Source organism: Lithobates pipiens, unplaced genomic scaffold (assembly GCF_037356315.1).
Source record: "Lithobates pipiens isolate NorthernLeopardFrog02 unplaced genomic scaffold, aLitPip1_a1.2 Scaffold_18, whole genome shotgun sequence".
Taxonomy (NCBI): Eukaryota; Metazoa; Chordata; class Amphibia; order Anura; family Ranidae; genus Lithobates; species Lithobates pipiens.
Genome location: NW_027507758.1, coordinates 415,470,643 through 415,493,427, shown reverse-complemented (window position 1 = coordinate 415,493,427; position 22,785 = coordinate 415,470,643). Strand labels below are relative to the sequence as shown.

General features: G+C 43.3%; 1 protein-coding gene across 3 annotated transcripts in view; it reads right to left on the bottom strand.

Moving 5' to 3' along the window:
- The window catches only part of PLD1 (phospholipase D1), a 355,357-nt gene that overhangs the window by 117,874 nt on the left and 214,698 nt on the right, over positions 1-22,785 (bottom strand). For all 3 annotated transcript variants that reach the window (XM_077487973.1, XM_077487974.1, XM_077487972.1), the window contains 2 exons: positions 20,417-20,566; positions 6,709-6,792 (listed from right to left, as the gene is read on the bottom strand). In XM_077487973.1, the coding sequence (XP_077344099.1) occupies positions 6,709-6,792; positions 20,417-20,566 (234 nt within the window). The remainder of the gene's footprint in view (positions 1-6,708; positions 6,793-20,416; positions 20,567-22,785) is intronic.

Sequence of the window (22,785 nt, the reverse complement as noted above, 5' to 3'; positions counted from 1 at the left end):
AGAAAAGAAAAGCTTTCTATCTGGATCCTGCCATCCTTGATGGCATCGATCAAGATGTCATGACCCGGGAACACCCGCTCCCCCTAGGCCCTAGTACATCTGATCGTGGGGTGACAGTGCCTCCTAAGTGACTTGGAAAGCCCTCAAGAGCCTTTCCATCTCATCCAGGGGAAGTTTATACCGTGAGGTTCTTTTGGGTTCCCCATCCAAGTCCTCACCCTCAGTCTCCCTCTGGGAGTCTGAGACGGCCCTGTCCACTTCTTCCTCAACTTCCCTCTGGAACCCTCTGGATACTCCCTAACCTGTGGGAGGAACAACCATTGGGTTAGGTGGAACACTCTGCTGTGCTGGTGAAAAGAGTGCTCTGGAGCTGAGGGCATTGAAAACTTCACAGAAGCCGCCAGATCTGCACCCTGTTCTGCTGCCTGCTTTCTAATGGCACCCAAACAGAGCTACGGACTGAGCTATCCAGGCCTTTAATACACTCCTAACAAAGTGCCTTGAACCAGGAATTCCCCAAAGAGGCTCTACATGAAGGACACTTCCTCCAAGAACCAAGGGGGGACCTGCTTAAGTCTTTCTGAGATACCGAAGCAAAAGAGAGAGAGCAGCATAAACTTTAAAAAGAAAAGAAACACCAGCACTACTTAAGAGGACCACCGGGAGTGCCCAGGATCAAACTCCGCCTGGATCCCCGACGCACTGCCCTTCCCCCCGACCACCTAGGGGGAAAACACACCAGTGGAGCTACTGGTTATAAGGTAAGGGAACCCCTCTCCAGGGCTATTACCTTTGAGTGGCTGGTGCTGTTATCTCCAGGAGTTCTTGAAGCCTCTGCTTCGGACATTCTCCCGTTGAGGAAGCGTGGTACGAATGGGCCTCCAACAGCTACCTGTGCAACTGTAGAAAGAGGCTGCACCAGCCGAACGCTAGGTTCCCCTTCACGTGCCGCGTCCGGAACCGGAAGACGCGGATCGAACGAAGGGGTCCGCCCCCACCGGAACTGACGTCGCCCGCCTACCGGTCCGGCTTCCAGCTCCCAGCCGGCTGTATACACAGGGGGGCCCTGGACGCCTTCGTTTAGCGCCCCACTGGGCGAAACGCAGGGATGAACCTCCCCAAAACTTCTTGCTTTCCCCAAGCGAAGATTGGAGTGCGTGTAAAGGTCAGTCGGGTGTTCAGCTTCCCCAGCCGACCGGACTGTTTGCTCCGTTGAAACACCCACGGGTGAACGAACGGACGACCCCATAAACTTCCTGCTTCCCCAAGCGAAGTTTAGGGTATATGGACAGTACGAACACTTCAGCTCCCCGCCGATAGGACTGTCCTGGACCGACCGATAAATGGTCGGATAGCCGAACGGGGCCGGGGCTCCGCTCGGATAGCTTCAGTTTCACCAACCGAATTCAGCTTTCAGGTTCCTTGGCGATGTCTCCCCGCCGGAGGAAACACCATAACTGAGGAACGAAGGGAGGAGGAGGCTTAAATCATGAAAATGAAGGCGGTGTTTCCTCAGAGGGGAGGAGCCGGTGTCTCTCTAAGGTGGCTGTCCTGAAAGACGATTGGGGAAAAAAACTTTTGTAGGGAATTATAGGAAGCTGCTGTAAAAGTAGTTTTGCATTGTAAAAGTAGTGGTGAGATTGTGCTGCACATGGCCTGTACACTGTAGAGTTGTGAGAGGGACCGAACAGATTCAACCACTGAAGGCTACCTGCAGAAAAATACAGGAGGGGTCAATACAAAACCAGTCATGCTTGACAAGAGGAGATAGCAGTACTGACTGGTCTCTAATTCAAGAAGCTCTTGCCCAAATGAACCATTTTACACTGAATGGATCTGAAAAAAATACACAAAGCACACCAAGTAAAATAAGATTAAAGTAAAAATACACATTTCTCTTGTATTGAGCCAATATTTGCTTATCCTGGAGTTCAGCTTTCAGCTTTGCTCCTTTATACTATGCATGTTTCTATGGCCAAGAGTGCCAAGAGTTCATGTTGCATAACAGTACGCTGTAACTGGCAATGAAATGCTTCTGACAAGGCTGTAAAATTAGCTGCAGGGGAAAGAAGCTAGAAACAAAGTGACAAGTCATACATGATTTTCTCTTAACTAGTTTTCTCTGCAACCCCTGCTTCAAGAAAACACTACAATCTCTCAGACTTGCCTCTTCATCGAATTCATCAGTACTGGCAGTATGCAAATGTGATGAAGGTGGCACGATAATATGGGACAGCGTTCAAATTTCTCACTTCAAGTCATTAAACCTATATCCACTACAATTGATCGATCGTTTTTAAATGTAGCTGCTATATTCATTAGAGGACAGGATATAAGGAGAAAAATAAAAAGTTTACTTCAGATCATACGACTCACTGAAGACCCTGGCACACAGAGTCTGCATTTACTAGAGTCAGACTGGGCAGTTGCCAAGGGCTGCCATCTTATGTCATGCTTCTGGGAACTTAGGCTCTGCTCTAACTAAACATGAGAGCATTCTTGCTGAAGAGATGCCAACTACTCCAAAATGTGGGAAGGGAATATTAGCATTTGTTCACACGGCTAGACAAAATAATTAGCATTTTTCATTTTCATCTTGTACAGCTGAAGATGCGTTTTTAAAGACTATCGGTTTCCTTAACCACTTCAATACTGGGAATTTTCACCACCTTCCTGCCCAGGCCAATTTTCAAGGCTGTCATGCTTTAAATGACAATTGCGCGGTCATACAACACTGTACCCATATGACAATTTGATCATTTTTTTCCCACAAATAGAGCTTTGGGTGGTATTTGGTGGTATTTGATCATCTCTGCGGTTTTAATTTTTTGCGCTATAAACAAAAAAAAAAAGACAATTTAAAAAATAAAAAAATTATTTTTTTTACTTTTTGCTATAATAAATATCCTAATTTTATTTATTTTTTTTAAACATTTTTTCCCCACAGTTTAGGCCGATATGTATTCTACATATTTTTGGTAAAAAAAAAAAACGCAAAATAAGCGTATATTGATTGGTTTGTGCAAAAGTTATAGCACCTACAAAATAGGAGATCGGTTTATGGCATTTTAATTATTATCATTTTTTACTAGTAATGGCGGAGATCTACGATTTTTGTAAGGACTGAGATATTTTGGCAGACAGATCGGACAGTTTTGACACTATTTTGGGACAATTCACATTTATATAGCGAACAGTGCTATAAAAATGCACTGATTAGTGTATAAAAGTCACGGGCAGGGCAGGGGTTAACAATAGGGGGCGATCAAGGGGTTAAATGTGTTACCTAGGGAGTGACTAACTGTGGGGGGAGGGGACTGACTGGGGGAGGTGACCGATCAGTGCTCCTCTCTACAGGGAACACACGATCGGTCTGCTCTCCCCTGACAGGATGTAGATCTGTGCATTTAAACACACAGATACACGTCCCTGCTCTGTGACCAGCAATCGCAGGTGCGAGCATTGCGGCCGCTAGGCACGCGAATTGGCTCCCGAGTGACGTGACAGCCGCCCAGGATAAGAGACACACCTTGCAGCCGTTATTTGACTATACGCAGGATGGGAACAGTTTAAATACTTTAATATTTTGGCTTCATGCACACTGGACATTCTAAAAATGCCAGTGGTGTTAGCTGTAGAAAAACTGTAGAATGCGTTTTACATCGTTTTTATAGTAGCTTTTTTTTAGTGTTTGCGTTTTTTAGCATTTCTTTTAGCAAAACTATACTCCCACAAAAGCTTATGGCTCAAAAATGTTCATAACGATTTTCAGAGTTAGGAGTGTTTTATACATCAAAACTCATCAAACCCACTAGTTCTGGGTTTTTTCCCAGCCAGAAAACACCCCTGCCAAAAACTGCTGGACACATAGGATAACATACTGGGGAGTTTACTGGCTGTACAAAAAATAAAGTCTGAAGCCAAAAACAGCAGTTGTAAAAACATCCAGTGTGCATGAGGCCTGTAAGTACAGAAATGCCTTAATATTTAAGTTATCGTTTTGAGATTATAGATATACATTAGGTTCAAGGGAAGGACTTCAACTCTGTTTATCTGTATTAATAAAAAGTAAACAAGCAACCATTGCTGAACTCCCTCCTTTTGAAAAGGGTCTAAAATTGTACACCATCCAAGAACAAGCATACAGATTTATTCCTAGCCAATGACTCACAAAGTATTGAGGAAAAAGAAAAGAAATATTTTCAGAATCACATCTACAATGGCAGCTTCTGTACTTCTCTCAGTGCGATTTATTAGACCCCGATGCCTCCTCTGCCTGCACTGCATTCAGAACAGAAACACAACAATCTGATCTGTATCTAACCTGGCTGCTGTGTCAGGATTCTAACAGATCTTACCTAAATGTGCGCAGAGCTAAGTAGTTAAAGTTGAACTGTGGGCAAAACTTTTTTTTTTCATTTTGGATAGAGTAAGGAAAGAATATAACCCATCAGTTTTTTTTTTTTTTCGCCATCTGTTTCACTGCGGAGATTTCACTTCCTGTCCCATAGCCAAACAGGAAGTGAGAGGAAATCCCAGCAAATAAGTGAATTTCTTGGGGACCCCCAGGTCACCAGAGCTGGTTTCCCTCTATTACTTCTCTGGGGACAACAGAAAATTTGGGATTTTATTTTACTTTCAATGAGAACAGTAAACATGACAAACAGAGATGGTGACTCTCCTTAATAGGAGCATACAGAAAAAAAAACTGACAGGTGTTCTAATCCCTCTTCACTCTATCCAAAATGAAAACTTTTTTTGCCTTTAGTAGTTTTAATCACATGACTTTTCAGCACTAGCCTATGCTGCTTTACTGGTAATCTGGCTCTGGCACACTTCATTCCTGCATACCCCATGCCAAAAAGTATGCAAACACCCTCAATAAATGTCCTTGTTCCATTTGCTTGTGTTCAGCTCTCCCACTTTACCACACACAGCTCAATGTAAAGTGGTGCACATAAATGTTGGTTTTCAGGTAGCGCTCCTTTTTGCCTATAACTCTTGACCTAAAGCACTATGAAACTTTAGTGGGGATAACATGTGTTTTTCTATATTTTAAGCACTGTATGCAGAATCCAAGCCGCAAAGTTCCTTCACTTTTTACATTTGAAATCTGTGATTGGTCACAATGATCACATTGTACAGGGCCAATCACAGCATGTGGCTGTGGCCAATCACAGCTATCTTAACAGTACACAATGGCACATGAATGGATGCCATTCACAAAGTAAAAATAATTGTTTATACAGTGATAATCACTGTAATAAGCAATTAGTGTAAAAAAAATCCTGATCACTTCCCCAGAGCAGTACAGAATCACTATGGTGAAACTGTACTGCTCTGCTGACCGTATGTAAAAGAAAAAAAAAGAAAAAAGTGTAAGGACAGAAAAAAAAAAAAAAAGATTATTTTTATTACACACATACTGTCACTAGTCCGTGTCCTTGATCACTGCCACACCAGTCATATGATGACACTATATTGCTCTGTTGACAGTATGTAAATAGAAAAAAACCAACAACCGTAACAAAGAAAAAAAGAAAAATACAAGTGGAAAAATAGCAATACACTGGTCTTCCCTGTGAATGGCTGTGCAGGAGGGTGTGTCCACACAAGTCTGATCCCTGGAGGACTGGCAGGCTGTTCTAGCACAGCCAGAAAACTGACCATACTGGGAAGGATGTGCTCTTATGCCTAGCATGGTCATTTTGAAAAGCAAAAGTACCAAACCACAATTTAGTCAATATGACTTGCAATATGTGAAAGATTATAAATGTGTAGGAGTGTTACAACATTTTTCAACTAGTGTAGAAAATTTGAAAAAAAAATGATTTTTTTTTTTTAAAAACCCACAGAAGCTTGGTGAATTTTTCACTGGGTACAGAAGAGTGGGGGGGAATGAAATCAACAAATTAAAGAGGATGTAAACCCTGTTTTTTTTTTTCTTAAACAACAAATATGTCATACTTGCCTCCACTGTGCAGTTCGTTTTGCACAGAGTGGCCCCGATCCACCTCTTCTGGGGTGCCCCGCCGGTACCATCAGCTCCTCCCCACATCGGGAATCCACCTAGGAGAAGCGCTCTCCTTGGGGGTCCCTATGCGGGCGTGCTCCATAGACACAGAATGCCGACTCGGCCCCACCCCCCCATCGCCCATGTCATTGGATTCGATTGACAGCAGCGGGAGCCAATCAAGAGCTGAGACAATACGCAGAGAGGTAGCGCGTTTCTGCCATTGGAATGAATGGGTTCAAGGGAATAAAACAGTGGTCAGTGTCAGTTTACAACCCCTTTAAGCTTTGAAGGCTGTTTGTGGTAACAGAACATCCTTGTGATCCAGTCTGCACGGATGGACAGAGCGTACAATTGTTAGTTGTTTTTTAGCGTGTTTTAATTTTCATTGTGTCCCCAAGCCTGGGTATGCCCAATAGGCACTGTAATGTATTGTAGTTACATTTGAAAAACTGCAATAAAAAAAATAACCCAACAAAAGCAGCACAATCCAGACCTTCCCAAGCATAAATACGTTTTTTTCTAACCTATTCTGTGTATGGCGATGCCTTATCACAAAATAAGCAAGAAAGAAAAACGTTGCTTTTATTTTACACAACAATGCAGTCAAAACCATTTCCACACGGTTTATCCTGAGACAGGAAATTGACAAATAGTGTTTATTTTTTAAAAATAAAGAAAAAAACAGTAATTACCACCAATCTGTAATGAAAATTTCCTCTTTGGCTGCTTCCATAGCATCTGCCACATCATTAAAATACCCCTTCGCGTTGACATACCTAGCATATAAACAACAGGTAAAAGAATGTTAAATTAGGTCACACTTCTCGCTCCATATGGAATAAACAACACTAATCTCCAGAACAAGCCAGGCATTTGTGAACCTCTGCTCTATAATGGAGGCACCTTGTGACTCTGCAATAAAAGGGGTCATTTCTTCCTGCTGATAAAAAATGTTGCAATAAGAATGCAAATTGTGGCTATAACTTTTGCTGAAATAGACTGTTACAAGCAATGTGATTTAAAGAGGATTAATTATTTGCCACATTCCAGATGAAGTGAGTCCAACAAATGAAAAAAAAAAAAAAACTAGGTTTCATCACAAATGTCTTTCAGTGGTAAACTGTGAAGGAAAGAATATTAGTATTCATTTAATGCCATATTATACGCAGCAATCAACTTTGTTGGAATCAATCTAAAATGGATTTGTAATTATAAACTGAAAAAGCCTCACACACGCTAAACAATATTGATGGTAGTATAGCCCAGTGCTCCAAGATATTTTAAAAGTGACATCCAACATTTGGTAAGACATTCTAGCACATGCTTCTAACACTTCAGTGAACCTTGGTGGGAAATGTTCTGTCCCTCCCAGTTGTCACACGCTGCAGTAGTTCTCAAAATTCCATTTGGATTTGTTTTTCGTTTTACATTATGAAAAATACAGCAGACAGAATACAACTCTTGCTACAGCAGAATGATTTAGTCTTTTACAGCAACCAGTTGTCAGGATACAATAGCCAGCACTGCAGATTCATCGACTCATGTTGTATAGCATGGATTAAAGAAAGGTATTTATATATATACATATATTTTTTTTCTTTCTTTAATGTACATCACGGGACACAGAGCAGCCATAAATATCTGGGTTATACGCCACCTACTGGTGAATGGACACTGGCAGATTAAATAAGAAGCTCTTCCCTATATAACCCCTCCTACACAGGAAGTACCTCAGTTTTTATCACCAGTGTCTGTAAGGTGGTGGTCACTGATGTGATACATGTGCTCTTGGAGCATCTGTGGAGGTCTGAAATGGTTCTATTAAGAATCATGGACTTCAATCAGATCCATTCGAAAAAGCTGTCAGCCAAAATGGATGGTACCTGAGCCTCATGGGAAGGAGAAAAGATTCCTCAAGGTTTGCCTATAATATAGGCTTACGGCACTGGACCCTGTGTAATGGAACCCTGTGCAGCGTTTGTTCTGACCAATGCAGGGTGCTATACAGCCAGGGGAGAGAACCCCAGATTAAGGGGGACCCAGTCCCTGAAGGTCTTTTATGACAAAGCTCGCCATGATGGGTGAAGGTTGAACTTCTGTTATGTTCAGAGTCTGGCAGCAGGTATGGCAAGTTTTTTTTTTTTTTTTTTAAGAGACATCTGATTATATGGTTTTCTCTCAGTAGCAACTGGGGGCAGTCTGCTGTTTAATCATGCTCTGTGTACTTCTTAGGAGAGTGGGCTGCTGTTTCTCCACCAACCACTAGAGGGCGCAGGCACGCTCAGTATGGCCTATTTCTATATAGGCAGGAAGTGGAGGGGCAGCCATGTTTAATGTCTCAATGTTTATATTGAGACATAACAGCAGCCCATGGATACTAATGAAGTGTGAGTTTTTACTATGAGAGAAACGTGTGGCCAGACAAGCCACGATTATATACTGCATAGTTGCCACTTAATCAGGGGACCGCTGTAAGTCAATAAACCCCTATACAGGTATCATTGCAATGTAAGGTGTTGTATCTCCAGAATAATATGCATCTGGTCTGCAGGAGCTTAAATTTTAGGCTGCTCTGAAGCAGAAAATAGGCTGCATGGGATGCATATGTGCTTGGCTAATCTTGCAAAACTAGCATGGGAGCAGTTGGGCAGGTGCAGTATAGTATACATGCTTTCAAACTTGTTGCTGAAACGAATGTTTGAATAAACACATGGTTTGCATAGATTTTGCATAGATACATGTGGCATGTTTGAAAAAACATGGACATCATTGCACTTTAAGGAGCTGCATCTCCAGAATAGCATGCATTTCGTCTGCAGGAGCTTAGTTTTAGGCTGGTAAAACAGCATAGAGGGTGCATTGGATGCCTATGTACTTGGCAAAAAAAAATAGTATGGGCCCAGGTGCAGCATAGTATATATTGTTCATAATGCTTGCTTACTTGCATAGGCACATATTTGCATAAACACATTCTTGCTTGCTTGAATGGATGTGTGTTGTGTAGACACAGGTTTTCATAGGCACGTGTTCTATAGATGTGTGTGCATAAATGTATATGCATGTTGCATAGATACGTTTGCGTAATTGCATGTTTGCATAAACACATGTTGCATAAACACGTTTCATACACGCATGCATGTTTCCATGGGCACGTATTGCACACTTTCCTGTTTTGTCTAAACGCATGTTTCCATATACACATACTTAAATGCTTCCATAATTACATATTGCTGAAAATGCAGGTTTTCATTTGCACTGCATACCTATATGCTTAGTTTGAACTGCATACATAAGTGCTTAGTTGCATTAAACTGCATACATATGTGCTTATTTGCCTAGGGATACATACCAGGGTTGCCAACTGCCAGTAAATTTACTGACAGTTTGTAAAAATCCGATTTTTTTTTTTTTTTTTTTTTTTTTTTTTTTTACAACTGCCAGTAAATATCAGGGGCTGATAATTTCATGCTGTGTTGACTTTTTAAGTGTAAATCAAGCAAATGACTTGGTTATAGGTGTTGTCAGTGTTTCCACACGAATATACTGTTAAATATTCAATGTGTTCGTTTTAATAGGAGTTCTGTTCTCAGGTTGTCCATAAACAAATGTGCTCTGCCAGTAAATTTTCCATGTTTTGTCAGTAAAAAATGCTGCGGAAGGTTGGCAACCCTGATACATACATATGTGCTTATCTGCCTTGGGAAACATACATATGTGCTTATATGCCATGAATGGCAAGAATACTTGTTTGCATACCTAGGTGCCTACATAACTGCATACCTGGGTACCTGCATACTTACATACCTAAGGGGTTGCACAGAGGTAAACCAACATTGTTATAGGACTGCATCCTTGGAGGACTGTGTATTAGGTAAACAAATATAGTTGCTACGATATTTACTGGTTATACCAGTTAAACGGTTCCAGAAAAGAGGCTGCCGGGGGGAGGTAGGTGCCCCACTCTCGGGTTCAGTGATCTGGCGGTGTCCACATCTCCCCATGGACAGTAGTGTCAGGTGCATCGGAGCCACTTTGGTGTTTGGCATTGCAGTGTTTCCCGACGCATTCATTTTTTTCATCAGATAGACTGTGGCCGCATCACCTTGATCATGCCTGATCTGTTGATCAAAGCCGAAGCAGGATCAAGCCTGGTTATTATTTGAATGGGAGATTGCCAGATGGTGTAAGCTTTTCCCAACCTGGCAGAGGGAGGCATCTGAGGCTGCTGTATTTTTAGAGCATCTCAGGCCAGAAGATCTTGGGGCAGTCTCTGAGGTGGTTTTGCTCCATCCTTACCCAGCAGAAGCTTGTTAGGTTAGGTATGCCTCTTTGGGCCTTAAGGATCTGCCACAGAGTCGTCAGTCTTTTGTCTTGCATTTGACTCTTGGAGCAGAGGTATGGGCTCATTATTAACCACCTCAATATTGGGCACTTAAACACCTTCCTGCCCAGACCAATTTTGAGCTTTCAGCGCTGTCGCAATTTGAATGACAATTGCGCGGTCATGCTACACTGTACCCAAATAATTTTTTTATCCTTTTTTTCCCCACAAATAGAGCTTTCTTTTGGTGGTATTTGATCATCTCTACGGTTTTTATTTTTTGCTAAACAAATAAAAAAAGACCGAAACTTTTGAAATAAAAAAAATGTGTTTTTTTTTTGTTTCAGCTTCAAAACTTTGTAAATACCGTATATACTCGAGTATAGGCCGACCCGAATATAAGCCGAGGTCCCCAATTTACCCCCAAAAAACTGGAAAAAATTATTGACGCGTGTATAAGCCGAGGGTGAGACATGCCTGTCCATCCCTGTGTGTCGTCCATCCCTGTGTGTGTCCATGCATCCGTGTGTGTGTGTGTGTGTCCATGCATCCGTGTGTGTCCATGCATCCGTGTGTGTGTGTGTCCATCCATCCCTGTGTGTGTGCATGCATCCGTGTGTGTGTGTGTGTGTGTGTGTGTGTGTGTGTGTGTGTGTGTCCATCCATCCCTGTGTGTGCATGCATCCGTGTGTGTGTGTGTGTGTGTGTGTGTGTGTGTGTGTGTGTGTGTGTGTGTGTGTGTGTCCGTGCAGCCTACCTGTGTCCAGCCTGCCTGTGTCCGTCCAGCCTGTGTCCGTCCCGGCCTGCGTCCCGTCCCGGCCTGCGTCCCGTCCCGGCCTGCGTCCCGGCCCGTCCCGCAGCTCTTCGTCGGTGGCCATTCTAGGATTCAAAAGCCGCGCCTCCGTCGGTGATAGGCGGAACACTCAATTTCCCACTGACTGCTGGGAAATTGAGTGTTCCGCCTATCGGATGTCCGTGATAGGCGGAACACTCAATTTCCCAGCAGTCAGTGGTCCGCCTATCATGGACGTCCGCTCATCCTCATACTACGGACGAGGATGAGAGGACGTCCGTGATAGGCGGAACACAGACTGCTGGGAAATTCAGTGTTCCGCCTATCACAGGCGAAGGCGGAGACGGAGGCGCGGCCTTTGAATCCTAGAATGGCCGCTGTCTGTCTGCTCGACACGCTGATCGGGCAGACAGACAGCGATGACTCGAGTATAAGCCGAGGGGGGCACTTTCAGCCTCAAAAAAGAGGCTGAAAATCTCGGCTTATACTCGAGTATATACGGTAAGTACATTTTCTCCTTCACTGATAGGCACTGATGGGGCTGCACTGATGAGGTGGCACTGATTAGGTGGCACCAATGAAGTGGCATTGATGGGCACCACGGATGGACACTAATAGGTGGCACAAATTGGCACTGATAGCTGGCGCAGATGGGCATGGATAAGTGGCACAGATGGGCATGGATAAGTGGCACAGATGGGCATGGATGGGCACTGATAGTGGGCATGGATGGGCACTGATAGTGGGCATGGATGGGCACTGATAGTGGGCATGGATGGGCACTGATAGGTGGCACGGATGGGCACTGATAGGTGGCACGGATGGGCACCGATAGACGGCATTGTTTTGTATGGTTTTGCACTGATGGATGCCAATCAGTGGCAAACAATAATGCATGCCAATCAGTGATGCCCATTGTAGGCACTGATTGGCATCCATTGTGGGCACTGACTGGCATACCTTGTCTAGGGTGGCATACCTGGTGCTGGGCATCCCTGGTGGTCTGGTGGCGTCCCTGGCGGTCCAGTGTGGGCATCCTGGGGGGGGCTGCGCTGATAATCGATCAGCACAGACCCACCCTGTCAGAGGAGCAGCCGATCGGCTCTCCTCTACTCACGTCTAACAGATGCAAGTGAAGAAAAGCCGATCACCGGCTCTTCCTATTTACACTGTGATCAGCCGTGATTGGACACGGCTGATCACGTGGTAAAGAGTCTCCATCAACAACGATCGCCACAATGTGCGCCCCCGGGGGCACGCAGTGGCTCAAAATCCTGAGGACGTCATAGGCAGGGGCGGATCCAGAGTCCAGTCTCGGGAGGGGCACTTCTATAAAATATGTTTTTTTGGGGGCAATTTATATGGGAAATGGCTGGTATTGGCGCTTCAATCATTACGGCACCATGATTGTTATGGTGTCAGGATGATTGAAGCGCATTATTTCTATTAAAACATAGTAATATAAAATTAAATGGTTCAACTCACCATAATGCAAAATCAGTGAGAGGGTGTCATTTGCCATGTTGCCTGCCACCAAATGCGGATTGTTACTTGCCACGTCACCTGCCACACATTGCAGATTGCCACTTGCCACGTCACCTGCCACACATTGCAGATTGGCACTTGCCACGTCACCTGCCACACATTGCAGATTGCCACATGCCACGTAGCCTGCCCCACATTGCGGATTGTCACTTGCCACGTCACCTGCCACACATTGCGGATTGTCACTTGCCACGTCACCTGCCACACATTGCGGATTGTCACTTGCCACGTCGCTTGCCACACATTGCGGATTGCCACGTCACCTGCCACACATTGCGGATTGTCACTTGCCACGTTGCCTGCCACACATTGCGGATTGTCACTTGCCACGTCACCTGCCACACATTGCGGATTGTCACTTGCCACGTTGCCTGCCACACATTGCGGATTGCCACATGCCACGTAGCCTGCCACACATTGCGGATTGTCACTTGCCACGTCGCCTGAGACCAGATGCGGATTGCCACGTTGCCTGCCACACATTGTGGATTGCCACTTGCCACATCACCTGACACACATTGTGGATTGCCACTTGCCACGTCACCTGCCACACATTGCGGATTGCCACGTAGTCTGCCACACATTGCGGATTGCCACTTGCCACGTAGTCTGCCACACATTGCGGATTGCCACTTGCCACGTAGCCTGCCACACATTGCGGATTGTCACCTACTGTGTCACTTTTCTGCTAAGGTGTTCTTTTGTTGAGTCCAGAGTCAAGATAGGCAGCAGAGAGATGATGTAATCTCTCTGCTGCACACAGCTTCCCGCACAGTGAGGGCGGAACTGGAGGGATGCAGGGTAGTGAGAGATGATGTCATCTCCCTGCTCCCCTGCCTGCTGGCTTCTTGATTGGCCAGCAACTCTCCTAAGCTTCCCAGCTGCCCCCCCCTCACCCGTCCACTCAGCGCAATCACCCGCGGAACTGGCTGCGCTGGCACCCGCGGAAACCGGCCGCGCTGGCACCCGCGGAAACCGGCCGCGCTGGCACCCGCGGAAACCGGCCGCGCTGGCACCCGCGGAAACCGGCCGCGCTGGTACCCGCGGAACCGGCCGCGATTGCACCCGCGGAAACCGGCCGCGCTGTCATCAGCTGGCGGAATTCTCTGAGGGGGCAATTGACCCGGTGCCCCGCCCCTGGTCATAGGATGCCCAGTCAAGATTTTGAAACCACTTTGCAACCGTCATTTGCCTATAGGGCGGGCGGCAAGTGGTTAAAAAAAAAAAAATATTAAAAAATACCTCAACTTGTAGCAGTCCCAAAACCAAATGGGGACATAAGGTCTAGCTTAGATCTTAAGCTGCTGGACATCCTTGAGTTTCAGATAGGCTCTGTCCATTTAGTGTTGACCTCTCAAAGAGGTAGATTTCGGAAGCCATAGTCATCAATGACAGATATCTTCTTCATGTGCCACTTTTTTTTACAGGCTCAAGGTTTTTTGCAATTGTAGTGCAAAGTCGTCTTTATTTTTGGAACTCTGCTCTTCAGGCTGGCCACAGCTCAGAGGGTTCCCAAAGCTCCCAGCCCCAGTGTTGGGCTTGCTGAAAATGCAGGGGTGCCAATTTAATTATACCTCAATCTTTGTTCAGGAGGCAGTCTGTTCCAGATTTTCCTTTGATACATTTCTGCAGGAGAAAATTGTATCTAGGTCATGGTACATTACCTATGTATAGCCCTACTTCAGGTCTTTTGTAAAGGCTCATTCTCTGTCTGGAGCATGAAGATCCAGGCATTGGATTGCCAGAGGGCTCTATTCTCCGGGTATCGCAGAATTAAAATTGGTGGTTGATGGTTCGAAATCTGGAGAAGAGATTGGGAAGATAATAAACACTGATGCCAGCTACTCCAGTTAGTTTGAAGGTGGCTATAGGTCAGTGGACTTTTTCTCGCCACAGGAGAAAATACTGCCCCTCGATATCTTGGAACTTTGGGCCAGTACGCCTTGCTCTGGATGTGGGAACAAACCAGTAGCAGGTTTAATCTGGAAATGCCTCTGCAGGGGCATATACAGTTGCGCACAAGTTTACATACCCTGGCAGAATTTATGATTTCTTGGCCATTTTTCAGAGAATATGAATAACACCACAAACTTTTCTTTCACTCATGGTTAATGTTTGGCTGAAGCCATTTATTATCAATGAACTGTGTTTACTCTTTTTAAAATCATAATGGCAACAGAAACTACCCAAAATCATCAAAGGTTTGCATACCCCAGGTTCTTAATACGGTGTTGCCCCCATTAAGATCAATGACAGCTTGAAGTCTTTTGTGGGATTTGTGGATGAGGATCTTTATCTTCTCAGATGGTAAAGCTGCCCATTCTGCTTGGCAAAAAGCCTCCAGTTCATGTAAATTCTTGGGCTGTCTTGCATGAACTGCACGTTTGAGATCTCCCCAGAGTGACTCAATGATATTGAGGTCAGGAGACTGAGATGGCCACTCCAGAACCTTCACTATTTTGCTATAGCCAATGACAGGTTAACTTGGCCTTGTGTTTTGGATCATTATCATGTTGGAATGTCCAAGTACCTCCCATGCGCAGCTTCCTGGCCGATGAATGCAAATGTTCCTCCAGGATTTTTTGATAACATACTACATTCATCTTGCCAACAATTTTGCCCAAATTTCCAGTGCCTTTGTAGCTCACACATCTCCAAAACATCAACGATCCACCTCCGTACCTTTCATCATAGGCCTTGTTGACTCCTCTCTAAATGTTGTGTTTATGTTTGAGGCCAAAAAGCTCAATTTTGGTCTCATCACTCCAAATGACTTTGTGGCAGAAGGTTTGAGGCTTGTCTCTGTGCTGTTTGGCGTACTGTAAGTGGGATACTTTGTGGAATTTACATAATAATGGCTTTTGTCTGGTGACATGACCATGCAGCCCATTTTTCAAGTGCCTCCTTATTGTGCATCTTGAAACAGCCACACCACATGTTTTCAGAGTCCTGCATTTCATCTGAAGTTATTTGTTGGTTTTTCTTTGCATCCCGAACAATTTTCCCTGGCAGTTGTGGCTGAAATTTTTGTTGGCCTACCTGACCGTGGTTTGGTTTCAACAGAACCTCTCATTTTTCTCTTCTTGATTAGAGTTTGAACACTGCTGATTGCCATTCTCAATTCCTTGGATATCTTTTTATATCCCTTTCCAGTTTTATACAGTTCAACTACCTTTTCCCACAGATCCTTTGACAAATCTTTTGCTTTTCCCATAACTCAGAATCCAGAAACGTCAGTGTAGCACTGGATGAAAGATGCAAGGGTCTGTCAGGAGTCCAGAAACTCACTGACCTTTTATACACATACACTAATTACAAGCAAACAGATCACAGGTGAGGATGGTTACCTTTAATAGCCATTCAAACCCCTTTGTGTCAATTTGTGTGCATGTTATCAGACCAAAATCATCAAGGTATGTAAACTTTTGATCAGGGTCATTTGGGTAGTTTCTGTTGTGATTAGGATTTGAAAAGAGTAAAGCACAGTTGATTGATAATACAGGGGGTCCCCGGGTTACAAACCCGTTAGGGACTTTCCTCCTGTTTGTTATCTGGAAATGTCTGTAGGTCGCCCGAGCATGCGCAGAACGACAATTACGGACATTTCCGATGTTCTGTCAAATGCCGTTCGGCACATGTGCAGCAAATTACGGACATTTCCAACATTTTACGAGGGTCCGTCTGTCTGCGCATGAGCAGAACGGCAGCTGGTCCGTGCAGAATGGCAGATGGTCCGCGCAGAACGGCAGAGGGTCCCCGCAATGCCCAGTTCGTAAGTAGGAGTGGTTCATAAGTCGGGCGTTCATAAGTCGGGGACCACCTGTAAATGGCTTCGGCCAAACACTAGCCATGAGTGAAAAATGTTTTTGTGTTATTCATTCATATTCTCTGAAAAATGGCCAAGAGATCAATTTTGCCAGGGTATGTAAACTTATGAGCACAACTGTATATCTACCATCAGGGCGGCACCAGGAGTCATGTGGCTAAGGAAAGTGAACCAGATTCTGTCTGAGACAGTACGACAAGTGCTGTCTCTATCACTAGTACATATTCCAGGTATAGAATAATGGCAGGGGGAACTCTGCAGGTGTATCTACTAGATTCCAAGTTCTACAAGTAGGAACAGGTTGTGTCCGGAACGAAAGTTCCACTGGCAATAGGGGCAGATGCACTGGTAACACCTGATGGACCAGTTCTCCCTTATTGAACGCTTTCCCTCGGTTTCCACTTCTCCCACACCTTTTGCAAAGAATCCGGGAAGTGGTAACACTGATAATAGTGTAAGCCGAATTAGCCCAGGAGGGCTTGGTACACTGACATAGCAAGTCCTGTATCTCAGCACTGTTGAACCCTGGAAGCCAGGTTCAGGGAACTTCAATTACAGAACTTGCAAATAATTTTGCCAGGCAGTGGCACCCACAGAAATATGTGGGAGGGAAATTATTTTCTTTCTCCAATCAGTAGTGGAAAGAATATTGGCCTTAAGTACCGTTAAGGAGTAGAGTCTGTCCCTAGCCATTTTTTCCACAGGCCATTGTTGCTCACACCTTGGTTTATACCTCAAACAGTGTTTAACATAGATAGTCCCACATGCCAGGCCACTCTTGTGTCCTTGGGACTGGAATTGGCTCCTGACTGCCTTTGCAGAGGCCATTTTTTTTAACCACTTAAGGACTGAGCCTCTGAGATTTGTTTACAAGTTAAAATTAAAACATATATTTTCTAACACCCTAGAGAATAAAATAGCAGCTGTTGCAATACTTTGTCACACCGTATTTGCGCAGCGGTCTTACAAGTGCATTGTTTTTGGAAAAAATGCACTTTTTAAATAAAAAAAAATAAGATAACAGTAAAGTTAGCCCAATTTTTTTAATATTGTGAAAGATAATGTTACGTCAAGTAAATACCCAACATGTCACGCTTCAAAATTGTGCCTGCTCATGTAATGGCGACAAACTTTTATCCTTAAAAATCTCCATAGGCGCTGGTTAAAAAAATTCTACAGGTTGCATGTTTTGAGTTAGAGGAGGTCTAGGGATAGAATTATTGCTCTCACTCTACCGATCGTGGCTATACCTCACATGTGTAATTTGAACACAGTTTTGATACATGGGCGCTACTCACGTATGCGTTCGCTTCTGAGCGCAAGCTCAGCGGGACAAGGCGTGTTTAAAAAATTTTACCTTATAGTTTTTATTTTTACACTGTTCTTCTAAAAAAAAATGTGTCACTTTTATTCCTATTACAAGGAATGTAAACATCCCTTGTAATAAAAAAGCCTGACAGGACCTCTTAAATATGAGATTTGGGGTCAAAAAGAAACAGATTCCCCCATCCACACATTCAAGGCGGATAGCGGCATCCTCCCTGCTGTCTTACTGTAGCCTGACAACAGGCAGTGTGCTGACTGGCTATGGATCTGATTAAAAAGGAAAACTTTCCAGCATTCCCATTTACGAGAAGCCGATCATTTGATTGACTTCTCTCGAGTAGTAATGGCCATAGATGGATCACAATTCAGCCAGTCCTTGCAGAACTGGCCAATTTTCCATCCATCAATAAAGATAAAGCATAAAGAATGAATTAGACCACAGGTTAACCACTTGACCACTGGGCACTTAAACACCCTTAATAACCAGACCAAATTTCAGCTTTCGGTGCTCTCACATTTTGAATGACAATTACTCAGTCATGCAACACTGGACCTATATGAGTACGGCGATACCACATGTGTGAGACTTTTACACAGTGTGGCCACATACAGAGGCCCAACATGCAGGGAGCACCATCAGGCGTTCTGAAGCACCCAGGACAATTCTGACATTTCTCTCCTACATGTAAAAATCATAATTTATTTGCTAGAAAATTACATAGAATCCCAAAACATTATATATGTTTTTTTAGCAAACAACCTGGAGAATACAATGGTGGTCGTTGCAACTTTTTATCTCGCACGGTATTTTTATCTCACAGCAATTTTTCGAATGCTTTTTTTTGGAAAAAAAAAACAATTTTGTGCTTAAAAAAAAAAAAAAAAAAAAAAACACAGTAAAGTTAGCCCAATGCATAATGTGAAAGATGAAGTTACGCCAAGTAAATAGATACCTAACATGTCACTCTTCAAAACTGCACACGCTCGTGGAATGGCGCCAAACGTCGCTACTTAAAAATCCCCATAGGCGACGCTTGAATTTTTTTTTACTGGTTACATGTTTTGAGTTACAAAGGAGGTCTAGGGCTAGAATTATTGCTCTCGCTCTAACGTTCACAGCGATATCTCACATGTGTGGTTTGAACACCGGTTTCATGTGTGGGCGGGACTTACGTATGCGTTCGCTTCTGCATGCGAGCACATGGGGACAGGGGCGCTGTCTTATTCTTATTGTTCATTTTACTTTATTTATTTTAGTTTGACATTTTTTTCCCCCCAAAAATAAATTTTTTGATCACTTTTATTCCTATTACAAAGAATGTAAAAATCCCTTGTAATAGGAATATGGCAGGACATGTCCTCTTTACAGTGAGATATGGGGTCAATAAGACTCCACATCTCACCTCTAAGCTGGGAAGCCTGAAATAAAAAAAAAAAATGAAAAAAAAAAAAAAGATTCTGGCTTTGATCGTATTGGCGAGTCGGTAGAAGCACCAGAGGGCGGCGGGAGGGGGGGGGGATGTCTATGGCTGGGTATTGCAGGGTATCTCCGGGTATGGCAGGGTATTGCAGAGTATTGGCGGGTATGCATTGGCGGGTATGCATTGGCGGGTATTGGCGGGCATTGCAGGGTATTGGCGGGCATTGCAGAGTATTGGCGGGCATTGCAGAGTGTTGGCGGGCATTGCAGAGTATTGGCAGGGAATTGAGGGGTTAAATTTCGGTGAGCAGCAATGTGAGCACTGCAGATGCAGCCCACATCGCTGCCGACACCGATCTCTTCCCCCTCCACTGTACCGATCGGTACAGAGAGGGGGAGGGAGGAACCGGTGTCATAACATGACGCCGGTTGGTTTACAAGTGATCACTCCGTCATTTGACGGAGCGATCACGTGGTAAGCGGCCGTTTACCGTGATCTGTGATGCGCTAGGTCCTGTGGACCCGGTGGTCACGGATGCTCTCGAGTGCGCGCCCCAGTTAAACAACTGCCCTGTAGCCGTCATTCGGCTATGGGCCGGTTGTTAAGTGGTTAAACAAAAAATAAATAAAATACAGCCGATTCCTCCACCCCTGCTATATAGCACAGGTGGACAAATCTCCCTCTTCAACTATTGTATACCCAAACGGCAACTGTATCTGATTGGATACAAATTTTCCATTTAGCTACTTCAATGTTTCTATAGAAACTGCACATCATGCCTCAATGAGGTTTTTTTGACATGCATTTGATATTTCGATACAAACTCATTAGATGCAAAGAAACAGCCCCCTTGGACATGAGCCATATGAGTGGATACAAATGATAATTTTCCAGAATTCAACAGAATTAAACTGGAATTTCAGTAAATGTAAAGAACAGACTTGTTTGCAAAATAAGGTCTGTTAGCTCAGCTTCCTCCCACATTCATTTCACACTACATACACCCATGCATTCTGACAGATGAGCGAGAAATTCTTGGTTCAAGGATCTATAGTTTACCATTCAATCCTGTTTACACAGGATTGAATGGTAAGAGTACAAGAGTACTTCCACTAATGTACTAAGCTTCAAAAAAATATCAGTTGTAGACAAATTACTGGGTACCTACCATTTGCAGAGTGTGTTTTTCTGGACAGCAGCATAGGAACCAAATCTGTGAGCTGTAAGGAAGTTTTTACCATGCTTTCTAACAAATTCTTCAATAGCCTGTCCCCACCAGCGGGCATGTCTGTAGCTGTTACATTTCAAGATTAAAGATCTACAAAACAAAAATAAAAACCAAGGGTAACAAAATACTCCAAAAATCACTTTCCATACATACATTACAAAAAAAAAAAAAAAAGAACTCCAGGCACACAGCAGTTGTGCTCAAAAGTTTGCATTCCTTGGCAGAAATTGAACTTTTGGCATTAATATTTAAAATATGACTGATCATGCAAAAAACAAAACAAAAAAAACCCTCTTATTTATAGGATAGTGATAATATGAAGCTGTTTTATCATCACATAGTTGTTGGGCTCCTTTTCAAACCATAATAACAGAAATCACCCAAATGGCCCTGATCAAAATTTTAACCACTTCAATACAGGACATTTTTACACCCTTCCTTCCCAGACCAATTTTTAGCTTTCAGCGCTCTCACACTTTGAATGCCAATTACTCAGTCATGCAACACTGTACCCAGACACAAGTTTTATAATTTTTTTTCATACAAATGGATCTTTCTTTTGGTGGTATTTATTCACCACTGGGTTTTTTATTTTTTGCGACATAAGTGAAAAAAGAGCAAAATTAAAAAAAAAAAAAAAAAAAAAAAAAAAAACACTTTATAGTTTCTATGATAAAATTTTGCAAATAAGTCTTTTTTGTTCATAAATTTGGCCCAAAATTGATACTGCTAAATCTTTGGTAAAAATAACCCAAATTATTGGATATTATTTGGTCTCTGTGAAAGTTAGAGTCTACAAGTTATGGTGCAAATCATTGAAAATTGATCAGACCTGATCACACCTGATGCACCGACGGCCTCTCTCATTTTTTGAGAATGTCAGGAAAGTACAAATAAACCCATGCCCCCCCCCAAGTGACCTCTTTTTGAAAAGTAGACGGTTAAAGGTATTTAGTATGAGGCATGGTGAGTTTTTTGAAGTTTGTAATTTTTTCAGTTTTCACAGGCCATCCGAGTACCTGTCACAGGCCAGCCAAGTACACGCATGGCTTTTAAATTTTCACATGCAGCTGTGTCCATGCAGCCATGTCCACCTTCATAGTCTGCTGCCTGCAGGCAGTTGGGTGTGGATGCGGACACCAAAACAAATGCCCTACTGCATTCAGTATGGGTGCCAGCAACCATCTAAACGAGGCCTAAAATGTATGCACTTAACATGGACGAATATTACTTGTTTTATTTCTCCTGCTTCTTCTGCCATTAAAGGGAAACTATAATGATTACACACGTGCCTAATGGCAAATGTTTTTTTGCTAAAAAGCAGCCTTCAGGCTATTCAAATGTCAATTTGCATGAATATAAAATATGCTGTCTAGAAGTGCATAGTTTAGAATATTTAGAACACTAAATGGTGACGTGGGTATAAAGTTAGTTTTTAACATTGCTAAACATCTCTACAAGCTTTGCCTCCACTTAGGATATCAGTGCTTTCTTCAAAGGAAAACTCCACTTTTGGTTAATATAGCTATTATACAAGTGATTTTATAATGTATTGCTGTTACAAAGGGATTGTTCAATTTCAAATTTGTAGTCACAATTTTCTAAAATGGTCAAAAAATGCAATGCAATATGACAACCTGCAGGCCTTCTGTATATAGCTGGAAAAGGAATGCCATCAGAAATGTCCTGCATGTGTGATTGGCTCACTGATTTTTTTTTTTTTTTCAGACCTCTTCACCAAGATCAGAGTAAAAATGTACCCTGCTATAGTAATGACATTTTTTGAAATACTCTAAAAGCTCATTCACACAAATGATGAAAACTCTGCATTCAGATACGGGCAGTGTTCCGTTTTGTACGCATTTAAAAGCAGCGCTAATGAAGTCTATGGGCCCATACACATCCGTGTCTTGCAGAATTAATTTGTGCTGCATTTTGCAGCATAGGAAAAACTGCATCTCAAGCTTTATATTGGAGTGCAATTAATGATGTAAGCATGTAAATGTTTTTGCAACATTTACAAGCATATCGGTTTACAGGGTACAGTGGCACTTATAGGCTGCTGCTCGGGCTGATATGTAAATAGCAACAAAGTGTTTCTACATTATTGATCTAACATGTAGGTCGAATGAATGAGTCGTTCATCTATTGGCTATGGTGGGGGAGAAAATAGTAGTTATTTAGATAGTGCTAAATTCTGTAAGATCTGCTCTGACAATTTGGCCGGTCAGAAATGGCTTCTCCCATCGCCAAATGTGACGGGATATGTTGAGGGCCAGAGCCAGAATAGTTTTACTGCGTTGCGCTTC